Genomic DNA, 20,826 nt, shown 5'->3' on the forward strand with positions numbered 1-20,826 from the left:
CCTCGACTAACCGGTGCCCCCATACATTGACTCTGTACCGGTACCCCCTGTATATAGCCTCCACAGTGACTCTGTATACCGGTAACCCCCTGTATATAGCCTCCACATTGACTCTGTACCGGTAACCCCTGTATATAGCCTCCACATTGACTCTGTGCCGGTAACCCTGTATATAGCCTCCACATTGACTCTGTACCGGTACCCCTGTATATAGCCTCCACATTGACTCTGTACCGGTACCCCCTGTATATAGCCTCCACATTGACTCTGTACCGGTACCCCCTGTATATAGCCTCCACATTGACTCTGTACCGGTACCCCCTGTATATAGCCTCCACATTGACTCTGTACCGGTACCCCTGTATATAGCCTCCACATTGACTCTGTACCGGTGCCCCCTGTATATAGCCTCCACATTGACTCTGTACCGGTACCCCCTGTATATAGCCTCCACATTGACTCTGTACCGGTACCCCTGTATATAGCCTCCACATTGACTCTGTACCGGTACCCCCTGTATATAGCCTCCACATTGACTCTGTACCGGTGCCCCTGTATATAGCCTCCACATTGACTCTGTACCGGTACCCCCTGTATATAGCCTCCACATTGACTCTGTACCGGTACCCCCTGTATATAGCCTCCACATTGACTCTGTACCGGTACCCCCTGTATATAGCCTCCACATTGACTCTGTACCGGTACCCCCTGTATATAGCCTCCACATTGACTCTGTACCGGTACCCCCTGTATATAGCCTCCACATTGACTCTGTACCGGTGCCCCTGTATATAGCCTCCACATTGACTCTGTACCGGTACCCCCTGTATATAGCCTCCACATTGACTCTGTACCCCCTGTATATAGCCTCCACCCCCTGTATATAGCCTCCACATTGACTCTGTACCGGTACCCCCTGTATATAGCCTCCACATTGACTCTGTACCGGTACCCCCTGTATATAGCCTCCACATTGACTCTGTACCGGTACCCCTGTATATAGCCTCCACATTGACTCTGTACCGGTACCCCTGTATATAGCCTCCACATTGACTCTGTACCGGTACCCCCTGTATATAGCCTCCACATTGACTCTGTGCCGGTACCCCTGTATATAGCCTCCACATTGACTCTGTACCGGTACCCCTGTATATAGCCTCCACATTGACTCTGTACCGGTACCCCCTGTATATAGCCTCCACATTGACTCTGTACCGGTACCCCCCTGTATATAGCCTCCACATTGACTCTGTACCAGTACCCCCTGTATATAGCCTCCACATTGACTCTGTACCGGTACCCCCTGTATATAGCCTCCACATTGACTCTGTACCGGTACCCCCTGTATATAGCCTCCACATTGACTCTGTACCGGTACCCCCTGTATATAGCCTCCACATTGACTCTGTACCGTGCCCCCTGTATATAGCCTCCACATTGACTCTGTACCGGTACCCCCTGTATATAGCCTCCACATTGACTCTGTACCGGTACCCCTGTATATAGCCTCCACATTGACTCTGTACCGGTACCCCCTGTATATAGCCTCCACATTGACTCTGTGCGGTACCCCCTGTATATAACCTCCACATCGACTCTGTACCGGTACCCCCTGTATATAGCCTCCACATCGACTCTGTACCGGTGCCCCCTGTATATAGCCTCCACATCGACTCTGTACCAGTACCCCTGTATATAACCTCCACATTGACTCTGTACCAGTACCCCTGTATATAGTCTCCACATTGACTCTGTACCAGTACCCCTGTATATAGCCTCCACATTGACTCTGTACCAGTACCCCCCTGTATATAACCTCCACATTGACTCTGTACCAGTACCCCTGTATATAACCTCCACATTGACTCTGTACCAGTACCCCCTGTATATAGCCTCCACATTGACTCTGTACCAGTACCCCTGTATATAGCCTCCACATTGACTCTGTACCAGTACCCCCTGTATATAACCTCCACATTGACTCTGTACCAGTACCCCTGTATATAACCTCCACATTGACTCTGTACCAGTACCCCTGTATATAACCTCCACATTGACTCTGTACCAGTACCCCCTGTATATAGCCTGCACATTGACTCTGTACCAGTACCCCCTGTATATAGCCTGCACATTGACTCTGTACCAGTACCCCCTGTATATAACCTCCACATTGACTCTGTACCAGTACCCCTGTATATAGCCTCCACATTGACTCTGTACCGGTACCCCCTGTATAGCCTCCACATTGACTCTGTACCAGTACCCCTGTATATAACCTCCACATTGACTCTGTACCAGTACCCCTGTATATAGCCTCCACATTGACTCTGTACCAGTACCCCTGTATATAGCCTCCACATTGACTCTGTACCGGTACCCCTGTATATAGCCTCCACATTGACTCTGTACCAGTACCCCTGTATATAACCTCCACATTGACTCTGTACCAGTACCCCCTGTATATAACCTCCACATTGACTCTGTACCAGTACCCCCTGTATATAGCCTCCACATTGACTCTGTACCAGTACCCCTGTATATAGCCTCCACATTGACTCTGTACCGTACCCCTGTATATAGCCTCCACATTGACTCTGTACCAGTACCCCCTGTATATAACCTCCACATTGACTCTGTACCAGTACCCCCTGTATATAACCTCCACATTGACTCTGTACCAGTACCCCTGTATATAGTCTCCACATTGACTCTGTACCAGTACCCCTGTATATAACCTCCACATTGACTCTGTACCAGTACCCCTGTATATAACCTCCACATTGACTCTGTACCAGTACCCCTGTATATAGCCTCCACATTGACTCTGTACCGGTACCCCTGTATATAGCCTCCACATTGACTCTGTACCAGTACCCCCTGTATATAACCTCCACATTGACTCTGTACCAGTACCCCCTGTATATAACCTCCACATTGACTCTGTACCAGTACCCCCTGTATATAACCTCCACATTGACTCTGTACCAGTACCCCCTGTATATAGCCTCCACATTGACTCTGTACCAGTACCCCCTGTATATAGCCTCCACATTGACTCTGTACCGGTACCCCCTGTATATAGCCTCCACATTGACTCTGTACCGGTACCCCCTGTATATAGCCTCCACATTGACTCTGTACCGGTACCCCTGTATATAGCCTCCACATTGACTCTGTACCAGTACCCCCTGTATATAGCCTGCACATTGACTCTGTACCAGTACCCCCTGTATATAGCCTCCACATTGACTCTGTACCAGTACCCCCTGTATATAGCCTGCACATTGACTCTGTACCAGTACCCCCTGTATATAACCTCCACATTGACTCTGTACCAGTACCCCCTGTATATAGCCTGCACATTGACTCTGTACCAGTACCCCCTGTATATAGCCTGCACATTGACTCTGTACCAGTACCCCCCTGTATATAGCCTCCACATTGACTCTGTACCAGTACCCCTGTATATAGCCTGCACATTGACTCTGTACCAGTACCCCCTGTATATAACCTCCACATTGACTCTGTACCAGTACCCCCTGTATATAGCCTCCACATTGACTCTGTACCGGTACCCCCTGTATATAGCCTCCACATTGACTCTGTACCAGTACCCCTGTATATAACCTCCACATTGACTCTGTACCAGTACCCCTGTATATAGCCTCCACATTGACTCTGTACCAGTACCCCCTGTATATAGCCTCCACATTGACTCTGTACCGGTACCCCCTGTATATAGCCTCCACATTGACTCTGTACCAGTACCCCCTGTATATAACCTCCACATTGACTCTGTACCAGTACCCCCTGTATATAGCCTCCACATTGACTCTGTACCAGTACCCCCTGTATATAGCCTCCACATTGACTCTGTACCAGTACCCCCTGTATATAGCCTCCACATTGACTCTGTACCGGTACCCCCTGTATATAGCCTCCACATTGACTCTGTACCAGTACCCCCTGTATATAACCTCCACATTGACTCTGTACCAGTACCCCCTGTATATAACCTCCACATTGACTCTGTACCAGTACCCCCTGTATATAGTCTCCACATTGACTCTGTACCAGTACCCCCTGTATATAGCCTCCACATTGACTCTGTACCAGTACCCCTGTATATAACCTCCACATTGACTCTGTACCAGTACCCCTGTATATAACCTCCACATTGACTCTGTACCAGTACCCCTGTATATAGCCTCCACATTGACTCTGTACCAGTACCCCCTGTATATAGCCTCCACATTGACTCTGTACCAGTGCCCCTGTATATAACCTCCACATTGACTCTGTACCAGTACCCTGTATATAACCTCCACATTGACTCTGTACCAGTACCCCTGTATATAGCCTCCACATTGACTCTGTACCAGTACCCCTGTATATAGCCTCCACATTGACTCTGTACCAGTACCCCCTGTATATAGCCTCCACATTGACTCTGTACCAGTACCCTGTATATAACCTCCACATTGACTCTGTACCAGTACCCCCTGTATATAACCTCCACATTGACTCTGTACCAGTACCCCCTGTATATAGCCTCCACATTGACTCTGTACCAGTACCCCCTGTATATAGCCTCCACATTGACTCTGTACCAGTACCCCCTGTATATAACCTCCACATTGACTCTGTACCAGTACCCCTGTATATAACCTCCACATTGACTCTGTACCAGTACCCCCTGTATATAGCCTCCACATTGACTCTGTACCGGTACCCCCTGTATATAGCCTCCACATTGACTCTGTACCAGTACCCCCTGTATATAGCCTCCACATTGACTCTGTACCGGTACCCCCTGTATATAGCCTCCACATTGACTGTACCAGTACCCCCTGTATATAGCCTCCACATTGACTGTACCGGTACCCCCTGTATATAGCCTCCACATTGACTCTGTACCGGTACCCCCTGTATATAACCTCCACATTGACTCTGTACCAGTACCCCTGTATATAACCTCCACATTGACTCTGTACCAGTACCCCTGTATATAACCTCCACATTGACTCTGTACCAGTACCCCTGTATATAACCTCCACATTGACTCTGTACCAGTACCCCTGTATATAACCTCCACATTGACTCTGTACCAGTGCCCCCTGTATATAACCTCCACATTGACTCTGTACCAGTACCCCTGTATATAACCTCCACATTGACTCTGTACCAGTACCCCCTGTATATAACCTCCACATTGACTCTGTACCAGTACCCCCTGTATATAACCTCCACATTGACTCTGTACCAGTACCCCTGTATATAACCTCCACATTGACTCTGTACCAGTACCCCTGTATATAGCCTCCACATTGACTCTGTACCAGTACCCCTGTATATAACCTCCACATTGACTCTGTACCAGTACCCCTGTATATAACCTCCACATTGACTCTGTACCGGTACCCCTGTATATAACCTCCACATTGACTCTGTACCGGTACCCCCTGTATATAACCTCCACATTGACTCTGTACCGGTGCCCCCAGTATATAGCCTCCACATTGACTCTGTACCGGTACCCCCTGTATATAGCCTCCACATTGACTCTGTACCGGTACCCCCAGTATATAGCCTCCACATTGACTCTGTACCAGTACCCCCTGTATATAACCTCCACATTGACTCTGTACCGGTACCCCCTGTATATAGCCTCCACATTGACTCTGTACCGGTACCCCCTGTATATAGCCTCCACATTGACTCTGTACCGGTACCCCCAGTATATAGCCTCCACATTGACTCTGTACCGGTACCCCCTGTATATAGCCTCCACATTGACTCTGTACCGGTACCCCCTGTATATAGCCTCCACATTGACTCTGTACCGGTACCCCCTGTGTATAGCCTCCACATTGACTCTGTACCGGTACCCCCAGTATATAGCCTCCACATTGACTCTGTACCGGTGCCCCCTGTATATAGCCTCCACATTGACTCTGTACCGGTACCCCCTGTATATAGCCTCCACATTGACTCTGTACCGGTACCCCTGTATATAGCCTCCACATTGACTCTGTACCGGTACCCCCTGTATATAGCCTCCACATTGACTCTGTACCAGTACCCCTGTATATAGCCTCCACATTGACTCTGTACGGTGCCCCCTGTATATAGCCTCCACATTGACTCTGTACCAGTACCCCCTGTATATAGCCTCCACATTGACTCTGTACCAGTACCCCCTGTATATAACCTCCACATTGACTCTGTACCGGTACCCCCAGTATATAGCCTCCACATTGACTCTGTACCGGTACCCCCTGTATATAGCCTCCACATTGACTCTGTACCGGTGCCCCCAGTATATAGCCTCCACATTGACTCTGTACCGGTACCCCTGTATATAACCTCCACATTGACTCTGTACCGGTACCCCTGTATATAGCCTCCACATTGACTCTGTACCGGTACCCCCTGTATATAGCCTCCACATTGACTCTGTACCGGTACCCCCAGTATATAGCCTCCACATTGACTCTGTACCGGTACCCCCTGTATATAGCCTCCACATTGACTCTGTACCGGTACCCCCTGTGTATAGCCTCCACATTGACTCTGTACCGGTACCCCCTGTGTATAGCCTCCACATTGACTCTGTACCGGTACCCCCAGTATATAGCCTCCACATTGACTCTGTACCGGTACCCCCTGTATATAGCCTCCACATTGACTCTGTACCGGTACCCCCTGTATATAGCCTCCACATTGACTCTGTACCGGTACCCCCTGTATATAGCCTCCACATTGACTCTGTACCGGTACCCCCTGTATATAGCCTCCACATTGACTCTGTACCGGTACCCCCTGTATATAGCCTCCACATTGACTCTGTACCGGTGCCCCCTGTATATAGCCTCCACATTGACTCTGTACCGGTGCCCCCTGTATATAGCCTCCACATTGACTCTGTACCGGTACCCCCCTGTATATAGCCTCCACATTGACTCTGTACCGGTACCCCCTGTATATAGCCTCCACATTGACTCTGTACCGGTACCCCCTGTATATAGCCTCCACATTGACTCTGTACCGGTACCCCCTGTATATAGCCTCCACATTGACTCTGTACCGGTACCCCCTGTATATAGCCTCCACATTGACTCTGTACCGGTACCCCCTGTATATAGCCTCCACATTGACTCTGTACCGGTACCCCCTGTATATAGCCTCCACATTGACTCTGTACCGGTACCCCTGTATATAGCCTCCACATTGACTCTGTACCGGTACCTCCTGTATATAGCCTCCACATTGACTCTGTACCGGGACCCACTGTATATAGCCTCCACATTGACTCTGTACCAGTACCCCCTGTATATAGCCTCCACATTGACTCTGTACCGGTACCCCCTGTATATAGCCTCCACATTGACTCTGTACCGGTACCCCCTGTATATAGCCTCCACATTGACTCTGTACCGGTACCCCCTGTATATAGCCTCCACATTGACTCTGTACCGGTACCCCCTGTATATAGCCTCCACATTGACTCTGTACCGGTGCCCCCTGTATATAGCCTCCACATTGACTCTGTACCGGTACCCCTGTATATAGCCTCCACATTGACTCTGTACCGGTGCCCCCTGTATATAGCCTCCACATTGACTCTGTACCGGTACCCCTGTATATAGCCTCCACATTGACTCTGTACCGGTGCCCCTGTATATAGCCTCCACATTGACTCTGTACCGGTACCCCCTGTATATAGCCTCCACATTGACTCTGTACCGGTACCCCTGTATATAGCCTCCACATTGACTCTGTACCGGTACCCCTGTATATATCCTCCACATTGACTCTGTACCGGTACCCCCTGTATATAGCCTCCACATTGACGCTGTACCGGTGCCCCCTGTATATAGCCTCCACATTGACTCTGTACCGGTACCCCTGTATATAGCCTCCACATTGGCTCTGTACCGGTACCCCTGTATATAGCCTCCACATTGACTCTGTACCGGTACCCCCTGTATATAGCCTCCACATTGACTCTGTACCGGTACCCCTGTATATAGCCTCCACATTGACTCTGTACCGGTACCCCTGTATATAGCCTCCACATTGACTCTGTACCGGTACCCCCTGTATATAGCCTCCACATTGACTCTGTACCGGTACCCCTGTATATAGCCTCCACATTGACTCTGTACCGGTACCCCCTGTATATAGCCTCCACATTGACTCTGTACCGGTACCCCTGTATATAGCCTCCACATTGACTCTGTACCGGTACCCCTGTATATAGCCTCCACATTGACTCTGTACCGGTACCCCCTGTATATAGCCTCCACATTGACTCTGTACCGGTACCCCCTGTATATAGCCTCCACATTGACTCTGTACCGGTACCCCTGTATATAGCCTCCACATTGACTCTGTACCGGTACCCCTGTATATAGCCTGCACATTGACTCTGTACCGGTACCCCCTGTATATAGCCTCCACATTGACTCTGTACCAGTACCCCTGTATATAACCTCCACATTGACTCTGTACCGGTACCCCCTGTATATAGCCTCCACATTGACTCTGTACCGGTACCCCCTGTATATAGCCTCCACATTGACTCTGTACCGGTACCCCTGTATATAGCCTCCACATTGACTCTGTACCAGTACCCCTGTATATAGCCTCCACATTGACTCTGTACTGGTACCCCTGTATATAGCCTCCACATTGACTCTGTACTGGTACCCCTGTATATAGTCTCCACATTGACTCTGTACTGGTACCCCTGTATATAGCCTCCACATTGACTCTGTACCAGTACCCCTGTATATAGCCTCCACATTGACTCTGTACCGGTACCCCTGTATATAGCCTCCACATTGACTCTGTACCGGTACCCCTGTATATAGCCTCCACATTGACTCTGTACCGGTACCCCCTGTATATAGTCTCCACATTGACTCTGTACTGGTACCCCCTGTATATAGCCTCCACATTGACTCTGTACCAGTACCCCTGTATATATCCTCCACATTGACTCTGTACCGATACCCCCTGTATATAGTCTCCACATTGACTCTGTACCGGTACCCCCTGTATATAGCCTCCACATTGACTCTGTACCGGTACCCCTGTATATAGCCTCCACATTGACTCTGTACTGGTACCCCTGTATATAGCCTCCACATTGACTCTGTACCGGTACCCCCTGTATATAGCCTCCACATTGACTCTGTACCGGTACCCCCTGTATATAGCCTCCACATTGACTCTGTACCGGTACCCCTGTATATATCCTCCACATTGACTCTGTACCGGTACCCCTGTATATAGCCTCCACATTGACGCTGTACGGTACCCCCTGTATATAGCCTCCACATTGACTCTGTACCGGTACCCCTGTATATAGCCTCCACATTGGCTCTGTACCGGTACCCCTGTATATAGCCTCCACATTGACTCTGTACCGGTACCCCTGTATATAGCCTCCACATTGACTCTGTACCGGTACCCCTGTATATAGCCTCCACATTGACTCTGTACGGTACCCCTGTATATAGCCTCCACATTGACTCTGTACCGGTACCCCCTGTATATAGCCTCCACATTGACTCTGTACCGGTACCCCCTGTATATAGCCTCCACATTGACTCTGTACCGGTACCCCTGTATATAGCCTCCACATTGACTCTGTACCGGTACCCCCTGTATATAGCCTCCACATTGACTCTGTACCGGTACCCCTGTATATAGCCTCCACATTGACTCTGTACCGGTACCCCCTGTATATAGCCTCCACATTGACTCTGTACCGGTACCCCTGTATATAGCCTCCACATTGACTCTGTACCGGTACCCCTGTATATAGCCTCCACATTGACTCTGTACCGGTACCCCCTGTATATAGCCTGCACATTGACTCTGTACCGGTACCCCTGTATATAGCCTCCACATTGACTCTGTACCGGTACCCCTGTATATAACCTCCACATTGACTCTGTACCGGTACCCCTGTATATAGCCTCCACATTGACTCTGTACCGGTACCCCCTGTATATAGCCTCCACATTGACTCTGTACCGGTACCCCCTGTATATAGCCTCCACATTGACTCTGTACCAGTACCCCCTGTATATAGCCTCCACATTGACTCTGTACCAGTACCCCTGTATATAGCCTCCACATTGACTCTGTACCAGTACCCCTGTATATAACCTCCACATTGACTCTGTACCGGTAACCCCTGTATATAGCCTCCACATTGACTCTGTACCGGTACCCCCTGTATATAGCCTCCACATTGACTCTGTACCAGTACCCCTGTATATAACCTCCACATTGACTCTGTACCGGTACCCCCTGTATATAGCCTCCACATTGACTCTGTACCGGTACCCCTGTATATAGCCTCCACATTGACTCTGTACAGGTACCCCTGTATATAGCCTCCACATTGACTCTGTACCGGTACCCCTGTATATAGCCTCCACATTGACTCTGTACTGGTACCCCTGTATATAGCCTCCACATTGACTCTGTACTGGTACCCCCTGTATATAGCCTCCACATTGACTCTGTACCAGTACCCCCTGTATATAGCCTCCACATTGACTCTGTACTGGTACCCCTGTATATAGTCTCCACATTGACTCTGTACTGGTACCCCCTGTATATAGCCTCCACATTGACTCTGTACCAGTACCCCTGTATATAGCCTCCACATTGACTCTGTACTGGTACCCCTGTATATAGCCTCCACATTGACTCTGTACCGGTACCCCCTGTATATAGCCTCCACATTGACTCTGTACTGGTACCCCCTGTATATAGTCTCCACATTGACTCTGTACTGGTACCCCCTGTATATAGCCTCCACATTGACTCTGTACCAGTACCCCCTGTATATAGCCTCCACATTGACTCTGTACTGGTACCCCCTGTATATAACCTCCACATTGACTCTGTACCGGTACCCCCTGTATATAGTCTCCACATTGACTCTGTACTGGTACCCCCTGTATATAGCCTCCACATTGACTCTGTACTGGTACCCCCTGTATATAGTCTCCACATTGACTCTGTACTGGTACCCCTGTATATAGCCTCCACATTGACTCTGTACCAGTACCCCCTGTATATAGCCTCCACATTGACTCTGTACTGGTACCCCCTGTATATAACCTCCACATTGACTCTGTACCGGTACCCCCTGTATATAGTCTCCACATTGACTCTGTACTGGTACCCCCTGTATATAGCCTCCACATTGACTCTGTATCGGTACCCCCTGTATATAGTCTCCACATTGACTCTGTACTGGTACCCCCTGTATATAGCCTCCACATTGACTCTGTACCGGTACCCCCTGTATATAGCCTCCACATTGACTCTGTACCGGTACCCCCTGTATATAGCCTCCACATTGACTCTGTACCAGTACCCCCTGTATATAGCCTCCACATTGACTCTGTACTGGTACCCCCTGTATATAGCCTCCACATTGACTCTGTACCAGTACCCACCTGTATATAGCCTCCACATTGACTCTGTACCGGTACCCCCTGTATATAGCCTCCACATTGACTCTGTACTGGTACTCCCTGTATATAGCCTCCACATTGACTCTGTACCGGTACCCCCTGTATATAGCCTCCACATTGACTCTGTACTGGTACCCCCTGTATATAGCCTCCACATTGACTCTATACCGGTAACCTCTGTATATAACCTCCACATTGACTCTGTACCGGTACCCCCTGTATATAGTCTCCACATTGACTCTGTACTGGTACCCCCTGTATATAGCCTCCACATTGACTCTGTATCGGTACCCCCTGTATATAGTCTCCACATTGACTCTGTACTGGTACCCCCTGTATATAGCCTCCACATTGACTCTGTACCGGTACCCCCTGTATATAGCCTCCACATTGACTCTGTACCGGTACCCCCTGTATATAGCCTCCACATTGACTCTGTACCAGTACCCCTGTATATAGCCTCCACATTGACTCTGTACTGGTACCCCCTGTATATAGCCTCCACATTGACTCTGTACCGGTACCCCTGTATATAGCCTCCACATTGACTCTGTACTGGTACTCCCTGTATATAGCCTCCACATTGACTCTGTACCGGTACCCCCTGTATATAGCCTCCACATTGACTCTGTACTGGTACTCCTGTATATAGCCTCCACATTGACTCTGTACTGGTACCCCTGTATATAGCCTCCACATTGACTCTGTACGGTACCCCCTGTACATAGCCTCCACATTGACTCTGTACTGGTACCCCTGTATATAGCCTCCACATTGACTCTGTACCGGTACCCCCTGTATATAGCCTCCACATTGACTCTGTACTGGTACCCCTGTATATAGCCTCCACATTGACTCTGTACTGGTACTCCCTGTATATAGCCTCCACATTGACTCTGTACTGGTACCCCCTGTATATAGCCTCCACATTGACTCTGTACCGGTACCCCCTGTACATAGCCTCCACATTGACTCTGTACCGGTACCCCCTGTATATAGCCTCCACATTGACTCTGTACCGGTACCCCTGTATATAGCCTCCACATTGACTCTGTACTGGTACCCCCTGTATATAGCCTCCACATTGACTCTGTACTGGTACCCCCTGTATATAGCCTCCACATTGACTCTGTACTGGTACTCCCTGTATATAGCCTCCACATTGACTCTGTACTGGTACCCCTGTATATAGCCTCCACATTGACTCTGTACTGGTACCCCTGTATATAGCCTCCACATTGACTCTGTACTGGTACCCCCTGTATATAGCCTCCACATTGACTCTGTACCGGTACCCCTGTATATAGCCTCCACATTGACTCTGTACCAGTACCCCTGTATATAGCCTCCACATTGACTCTGTACCAGTACCCCTGTATATAGCCTCCACATTGACTCTGTACCAGTACCCCCTGTATATAGCCTCCACATTGACTCTGTACCGGTGCCCCCTGTATATAGCCTCCACATTGACTCTGTACTGGTACCCCCTGTATATAGCCTCCACATTGACTCTGTACCGGTACCCCTGTATATAGTCTCCACATTGACTCTGTACCAGTACCCCCTGTATATAGCCTCCACATTGACTCTGTACCGGTGCCCCCTGTATATAGCCTCCACATTGACTCTGTACTGGTACCCCCTGTATATAACCTCCACATTGACTCTGTACCGGTGCCCCTGTATATAACCTCCACATTGACTCTGTACCGGTACCCCTGTATATAACCTCCACATTGACTCTGTACCGGTACCCCTGTATAAAGCCTCCACATTGACTCTGTACTGGTACCCCTGTATATAGCCTCCACATTGACTCTGTACTGGTACCCCCTGTATATAGCCTCCACATTGACTCTGTACTGGTACCCCCTGTATATAGCCTCCACATTGACTCTGTACCGGTGCCCCCTGTATATAGCCTCCACATTGACTCTGTACCGGTACCCCTGTATATAGCCTCCACATTGACTCTGTACTGGTACTCCCTGTATATAGCCTCCACATTGACTCTGTACTGGTACCCCTGTATATAGCCTCCACATTGACTCTGTACCGGTACCCCTGTACATAGCCTCCACATTGACTCTGTACTGGTACCCCTGTATATAGCCTCCACATTGACTCTGTACCGGTACCCCTGTATATAGCCTCCACATTGACTCTGTACTGGTACCCCTGTATATAGCCTCCACATTGACTCTGTACTGGTACTCCCTGTATATAGCCTCCACATTGACTCTGTACTGGTACCCCTGTATATAGCCTCCACATTGACTCTGTACCGGTACCCCTGTACATAGCCTCCACATTGACTCTGTACCGGTACCCCTGTATATAGCCTCCACATTGACTCTGTACCGGTACCCCTGTATATAGCCTCCACATTGACTCTGTACTGGTACCCCTGTATATAGCCTCCACATTGACTCTGTACTGGTACCCCTGTATATAGCCTCCACATTGACTCTGTACTGGTACTCCTGTATATAGCCTCCACATTGACTCTGTACTGGTACCCCTGTATATAGCCTCCACATTGACTCTGTACTGGTACCCCTGTATATAGCCTCCACATTGACTCTGTACTGGTACCCCCTGTATATAGCCTCCACATTGACTCTGTACCGGTACCCCTGTATATAGCCTCCACATTGACTCTGTACTGGTACCCCTGTATATAGCCTCCACATTGACTCTGTACTGGTACCCCTGTATATAGCTCCACATTGACTCTGTACTGGTACCCCTGTATATAGCCTCCACATTGACTCTGTACTGGTACCCCTGTATATAGCCTCCACATTGACTCTGTACCGGTACCCCCTGTACATAGCCTCCACATTGACTCTGTACCGGTACCCCTGTATATAGCCTCCACATTGACTCTGTACCGGTACCCCTGTATATAGCCTCCACATTGACTCTGTACTGGTACCCCTGTATATAGCCTCCACATTGACTCTGTACTGGTACCCCTGTATATAGCCTCCACATTGACTCTGTACTGGTACTCCCTGTATATAGCCTCCACATTGACTCTGTACTGGTACCCCCTGTATATAGCCTCCACATTGACTCTGTACCGGTACCCCTGTATATAGCCTCCACATTGACTCTGTACCGGTACCCCCTGTATATAGCCTCCACATTGACTCTGTACTGGTACCCCCTGTATATAGCCTCCACATTGACTCTGTACCAGTACCCCTGTATATAGTCTCCACATTGACTCTGTACCGGTACCCCCTGTATATAGCCTCCACATTGACTCTGTACCGGTACCCCCCTGTATATAGCCTCCACATTGACTCTGTACCGGTACCCCCTGTATATAGCCTCCACATTGACTCTGTACTGGTACCCCCTGTATATAACCTCCACATTGACTCTGTACCAGTACCCCCTGTATATAGCCTCCACATTGACTCTGTACCAGTACCCCCTGTATATAGCCTCCACATTGACTCTGTACCGGTACCCCTGTATATAACCTCCACATTGACTCTGTACTGGTACCCCTGTATATAGCCTCCACATTGACTCTGTACCGGTACCCCCTGTATATAACCTCCACATTGACTCTGTACTGGTACCCCCTGTATATAGCCTCCACATTGACTCTGTACTGGTACCCCTGTATATAGCCTCCACATTGACTCTGTACCGGTACCCCTGTATATAACCTCCACATTGACTCTGTACCAGTACCCCTGTATATAGCCTCCACATTGACTCTGTACCAGTACCCCCTGTATATAGCCTCCACATTGACTCTGTACCAGTACCCCCTGTATATAACCTCCACATTGACTCTGTACTGGTACCCCCTGTATATAGCCTCCACATTGACTCTGTACCAGGTACCCCTGTATATAACCTCCACATTGACTCTGTACTGGTACCCCCCCCCTGTATATAGCCTCCACATTGACTCTGTACCGGTACCCCTGTATATAGCCTCCACATTGACTCTGTACCGGTACCCCTGTATATAGCCTCCACATTGACTCTGTACCGGTACCCCCTGTATATAACCTCCACATTGACTCTGTACTGGTACCCCTGTATATAACCTCCACATTGACTCTGTACTGGTACCCCTGTATATAACCTCCACATTGACTCTGTACTGGTACCCCCTGTATATAGCCTCCACATTGACTCTGTACTGGTACCCCCTGTATATAGTCTCCACATTGACTCTGTACTGGTACCCCTGTATATAGCCTCCACATTGACTCTGTACCGGTACCCCTGTATATAACCTCCACATTGACTCTGTACTGGTACCCCCTGTATATAGCCTCCACATTGACTCTGTACCGGTACCCCTGTATATAGCCTCCACATTGACTCTGTACCGGTGCCCCCTGTATATAACCTCCACATTGACTCTGTACCAGTACCCCTGTATATAGCCTCCACATTGACTCTGTACCAGTACCCCCTGTATATAGCCTCCACATTGACTCTGTACCGGTACCCCTGTATATAACCTCCACATTGACTCTGTACTGGTACCCCTGTATATAGCCTCCACATTGACTCTGTACCGGTACCCCTGTATATAACCTCCACATTGACTCTGTACTGGTACCCCTGTATATAGCCTCCACATTGACTCTGTACCGGTACCCCCTGTATATAGCCTCCACATTGACTCTGTACCGGTACCCCCTGTATATAGCCTCCACATTGACTCTGTACCGGTACCCCCTGTATATAACCTCCACATTGACTCTGTACTGGTACCCCCTGTATATAACCTCCACATTGACTCTGTACTGGTACCCCCTGTATATAACCTCCACATTGACTCTGTACTGGTACCCCCTGTATATAGCCTCCACATTGACTCTGTACCAGTACCCCCTGTATATAGCCTCCACATTGACTCTGTACTGGTACCCCCTGTATATAGCCTCCACATTGACTCTGTACCAGTACCCCCTGTATAAAGCCTCACTTGTTATTTTACTGCTGCTGTTTAATTATTTGTTACTTTATTTTCTATTTTTTAAACTTCTTAAAGCATTTTTGGGTAAGGGCTTGTAAGTAAGCATTTCAATATAAGGTCTACACAATGATTCTCTACCCTATACTTGCTTGTTTTGTCACAAACTGAAATTAGGCGAACTATTCGAATTTTACCAACCAGGAAATGGCGGAGAGATTTCTGCATAGTGTATCGTTAACTCTGCATTGTTGGAAAAGAAAGAACCCCTAAGTAATAATTTAACTTTTAGTCAGTGGTGTAAAGTACTTAAGTAAAAATACTTGGATGCACTACTTAAGTAGTTTTTTGGGGTATCTGTACTTTACTATTTTTGACAACTTTTACACTATTACACTACTACTTTTACAACTTTTACACTACATTCCTGAAGAAAATGATGTACTTTTTACTCCATACATTTTCCCTGACACCCAAAAGTACTCGTTACATTTTGACAGGAAAATGGTCCAATTCACCCACTTATCAAGAAAGCATCCCTGGTGCCTCTGATCTGGCGGACTCACTAAACACAAATGCTTTGTTTGTTAAATTAATATCTAAGTCTTGGAGTGTGCCCCTGGCTATCTGCAAATTTTTGTAAAATAATTAAAAAATATGCTGAGCCATACTCACCACTTTTTGCATAATATAAGGACTTTGAAATTATTAATACCTTTACTTTTGATACATAAGTATATTTTAGCAATTCCGTTTACTTTTAATACTGAAGTATATTTAAAACCAAATACTTTTAAACTTTAACTCAATTAATATTTTAATGGGTGACTTTCACTCAAGTTATTTTCTATTAAGGTATCTTTACTTTTACTGAAGTATGACTTTTCAGTACTTTCTCCACCAGTGCTTTTAGTCTACACCTGTTGTTTACCAATCATCTGACAAATACAATTTGATTTGTATGGTTTCCACGCATTGCCATTCCAATCTGAATAGTTTGCGAATGTTTGGCACAAGCCTGCTACGTTAGGTTAAGCACAAGCTGCACATCTATAAATGATAACTTCGTCCATGCTCTAAAGTGGAGTGAAGTCCACAGGGTTCCATATTTCAACTTCTTCCAGACACTCTTTTTTTTAAATGAAAGACACGACTGAACTACAACTTCCGTTTAAGAATAAAATGGAAATCAACAGCATTTGGAGTAAACGGTTTCTGTTGCGAAACGTTTTCCAACTAGCTCGTGAAAAATAATTGTTGTGGACTTAGAACATCCCATTTTTTTTGTTTTTCTGTAAGAAAAAGTGTGATTTAGAGAGTGGAAACAAGAAAACACTGTAGGAAAACTCAGAAACCCGGACAAACAAAACCTTGAAAACAGAATTCAGCGTAATGTAATGAAACAGCAGGAAGCAGGTCTCGAGGCCTCGACCTTCTAGCCGGAGGTCCGGCGCGCTATCGACTGTGCCGCAAAAGCATGCTCGTGCGGCAGGGTCGATTTCCGAGCATATAAACTCAGGGTCGTTACAGTAAAATAAAACAGATTTTTTAAAGGGCCTTAGAACTGACTGTTCAAAATCACCAACAAGAACACCCTTTTTGAGGTTGCGCAAGTTTTATTTTTCCCCTCAAAACAATCAATGTAAATATTAAATTGTCAAGTTAAAATGTTATTATTTTTGTATGGAGAGTAGGTTATAGGCTATACACTAGCTTGCTCAGCCCGCTTGCTCAGGCCCCCCAACTATCCGCTCAAGAAACAATTGGCCCACGGCTGAATCTAGTTGATGATCTCCACACCACGCAATCCCCTGATATTTAAATTATGCACGCATCATCCACTATCCTTTGAGATATTGGCCCCGGTCTGTATGTTTTTCATTTGGACAAGTAGCTTTCAGGTCGCACTGGCCCGGTGTTTTACTTGAACATTTACCTGAATCTTTATTAGACAAAACACTCACACACATTACCTCGTTAAAAACTGGGTACATGACAGCGTAAAGCGTCATGGAGACCATGGAGTTTGTCTCGGTTTCAATCCTCATCTCTTCCATGGTCATCCTCCAAGGAGGTGCAGAGAATACACACTCACCTTTTCCTCTCTTTCACTCTCACACACACACACAGAGAGAGAGAGAGAAGCTCCAAGAGTCCCCAGAGTGACAAGAGCCTAGAGAGAGAGAGAGAGAGATTTGTGCCCTGTTGCCACAAGGGCAACCAGTGAAAAACAAACACCATTGTAAATACAACCCATATTTATGTTTATTTATTTTCCCTTCAGTACTTTAACTATTTGCACATCATTTTAACACTTTACATAGCTATAATATGACATTTGAAATGTCTCTATTCCTTTGAAACTTTTGTGAGTAATGTTTACTGTTCATTTGATTGTTTATTTCACGTTTGTTTATTATCCATTTCACTTGCTTTGGCAATGTAAACATATGTTTCCCCTGCCAATAAATCCATTTGAATTGAATAGAGAGAACTTTGTCTATGTTGTCATGTAGACAGACCTAAGGCGTTATTAACTTCCTCTTCTACTGTGACATGATTAGCTACTGTACACAACAACGTTGCCATGTAAGTTAACGTTAAACATGTTCGGTTCCTAAGAAGCTAGCTAACTTAACTGGCACACATGCTCGCTAACATTAGTTACCAAAGTTTGGTAACTAACTACATAGCTAGTTTGCAGATTCTATGTCAATTTAGGCGGACCTTTAACTGTGAAAATCACCAAGGAATATAGCTAACATTAACTAGCTAACGTCACCCATCAGTATCATGCTCTACTGTAGCTAATACGTTAGTTACGCTTGAGCAACTCGCAAATGTGTGGCTAATGCACTGTCATTCAGTAGAGATAAGTCTAACGGTCAAATGGTGGTTATCTTAACTAACCACAGATAGTTACCTTTCTTGTCACCGTTCTAATAGCGAGAATGTCTGGTTAGCTGCGTTGTTATCATCAACTTCTCCTTCAGCGACACTTCCGGGTCACGGAATTTTGGAAACGCTCTAAATAAAAGTCCCCAACATAATAGTAGAAAAGTGTCAATATCCTCAATTATTCATGATACATTAAAAATAATTGTCGAAACATGAACAATGATTCAATTTTTTTCAAATTTAAGTGACATTTGCATTAAATGTTCCAAGGTCGAATAAATGCCCACAATAAAAATCATTGTACATTTTGCATACAGCATACAATGACATTCTACACGATTCTATGCTTCCAACTTTGTGGCAACAGTTTGGGGGAAGCCCTTTCCTGTTTCAACATGACCATGCCACTGTGCACAAAGCGAGGTCCATACAGAAATGGTTTGTCGAGATCGGTGTGGAAAAACTTGACTGGCCTGCACAGAGTCCTGACTTCAACCCCATCGAACACCTTCGGAATGAATTAGAATGCCGACTGCGAGCCAGGCCTAATCCCCCAACATCCGTGCCCAACCTCACAAATGCTCTTGTAACTGAATGGAAGCAAGTCCTCGCAGCAATGTTCCAACATCTAGTAGAAAGCCTTCCCAGAAGAGTGGAGGCTGTTATGGCAGCAAAGGGGGGACCAACTCCATATTAATTCCCATGATTTTGGAATGAGATGTTTGACCAGCAGGTGTCCACATACTTTCAGTCATGTAGTGTGTCTAATGTATGGTGTCATTTCATAGTGGTCTGAATAATATGGAGTGTTGCTGGCCTTTTACTGTGGTCAAACTGCTTAAAATGGAACCACTGGACACTGTATGGTACAAATATTGCACTGTGCAGGCAAAGCAATCAAATCGCACAACGTAAAGACTTGTGTTCAATGAGAGGCTGTAGAGAGGCTGCTCAATGTGTGTGTGTGTGTGTGTGTGTGTGTGTGTGTGTGTGTGTGTGTGTGTGCTTGTGTGTGTGTCACTGTGTGTGTTGGTGTTTGTTGCTTGGTTGCTCCTCTGGTGTCGCATGGGTATGTGTTTTAAATGGAAGCCAGTCTGTTTCTGCTGATTTACTTGATCTTTTCTCTCTCATCCAGTCCTCTTTGTTCTAAACAGAAGCTACTGTCTTTTTCCCCACTGCTCTCTCTCCCTATGCTGAGCCACTTGAAAAAGACCATTGGTCAGTGGTTTCAATAGCCTACTCTGGTAGCCTACTAATACATGTTTGGCTATTTTTGTATTTTATCCCAACTTCTGCCCTTTAACTAATTACCAATATGTCGACTTTGACTACACAGTGTTATATTTCCTGTCTGCCCTCAGGCACAGATCTAGGATCAGATAACCTTATGAGTATCATTTTAATTACAGATGCAAAGGTCTACGCCAGGGTTTTATTTGGCCCCCCAAGTTCTGAGCAAAA

The 20,826-nt window shown here is 47.0% G+C and overlaps 1 protein-coding gene across 3 annotated transcripts in view; it reads right to left on the minus strand.

Moving 5' to 3' along the window:
* The window catches only part of LOC115124087 (programmed cell death protein 10-B), a 29,413-nt gene extending 9,925 nt beyond the window's left edge, over positions 1-19,488 (minus strand). For 2 of the 3 annotated variants that reach the window (XM_065024625.1, XM_065024627.1), the window contains exons 1-2: positions 19,391-19,488; positions 18,441-18,640 (exon numbers count right to left, since the gene is read on the minus strand). In XM_065024625.1, coding sequence (XP_064880697.1) covers positions 18,441-18,530 — 90 coding nt within the window. In that variant the 5' untranslated portion in view covers positions 18,531-18,640; positions 19,391-19,488. Of the gene's footprint in view, positions 1-18,440; positions 18,670-19,390 lie in introns of all 3 variants that reach the window. The other variant, XM_065024626.1, reaches the window with a different exon arrangement.
* Positions 19,489-20,826: the final 1,338 nt, after the last annotated feature.

The sequence above is a fragment of the Oncorhynchus nerka genome, linkage group LG2, assembly GCF_034236695.1.
Source record: "Oncorhynchus nerka isolate Pitt River linkage group LG2, Oner_Uvic_2.0, whole genome shotgun sequence".
NCBI classification, from domain to species: domain Eukaryota; kingdom Metazoa; phylum Chordata; class Actinopteri; order Salmoniformes; family Salmonidae; genus Oncorhynchus; species Oncorhynchus nerka.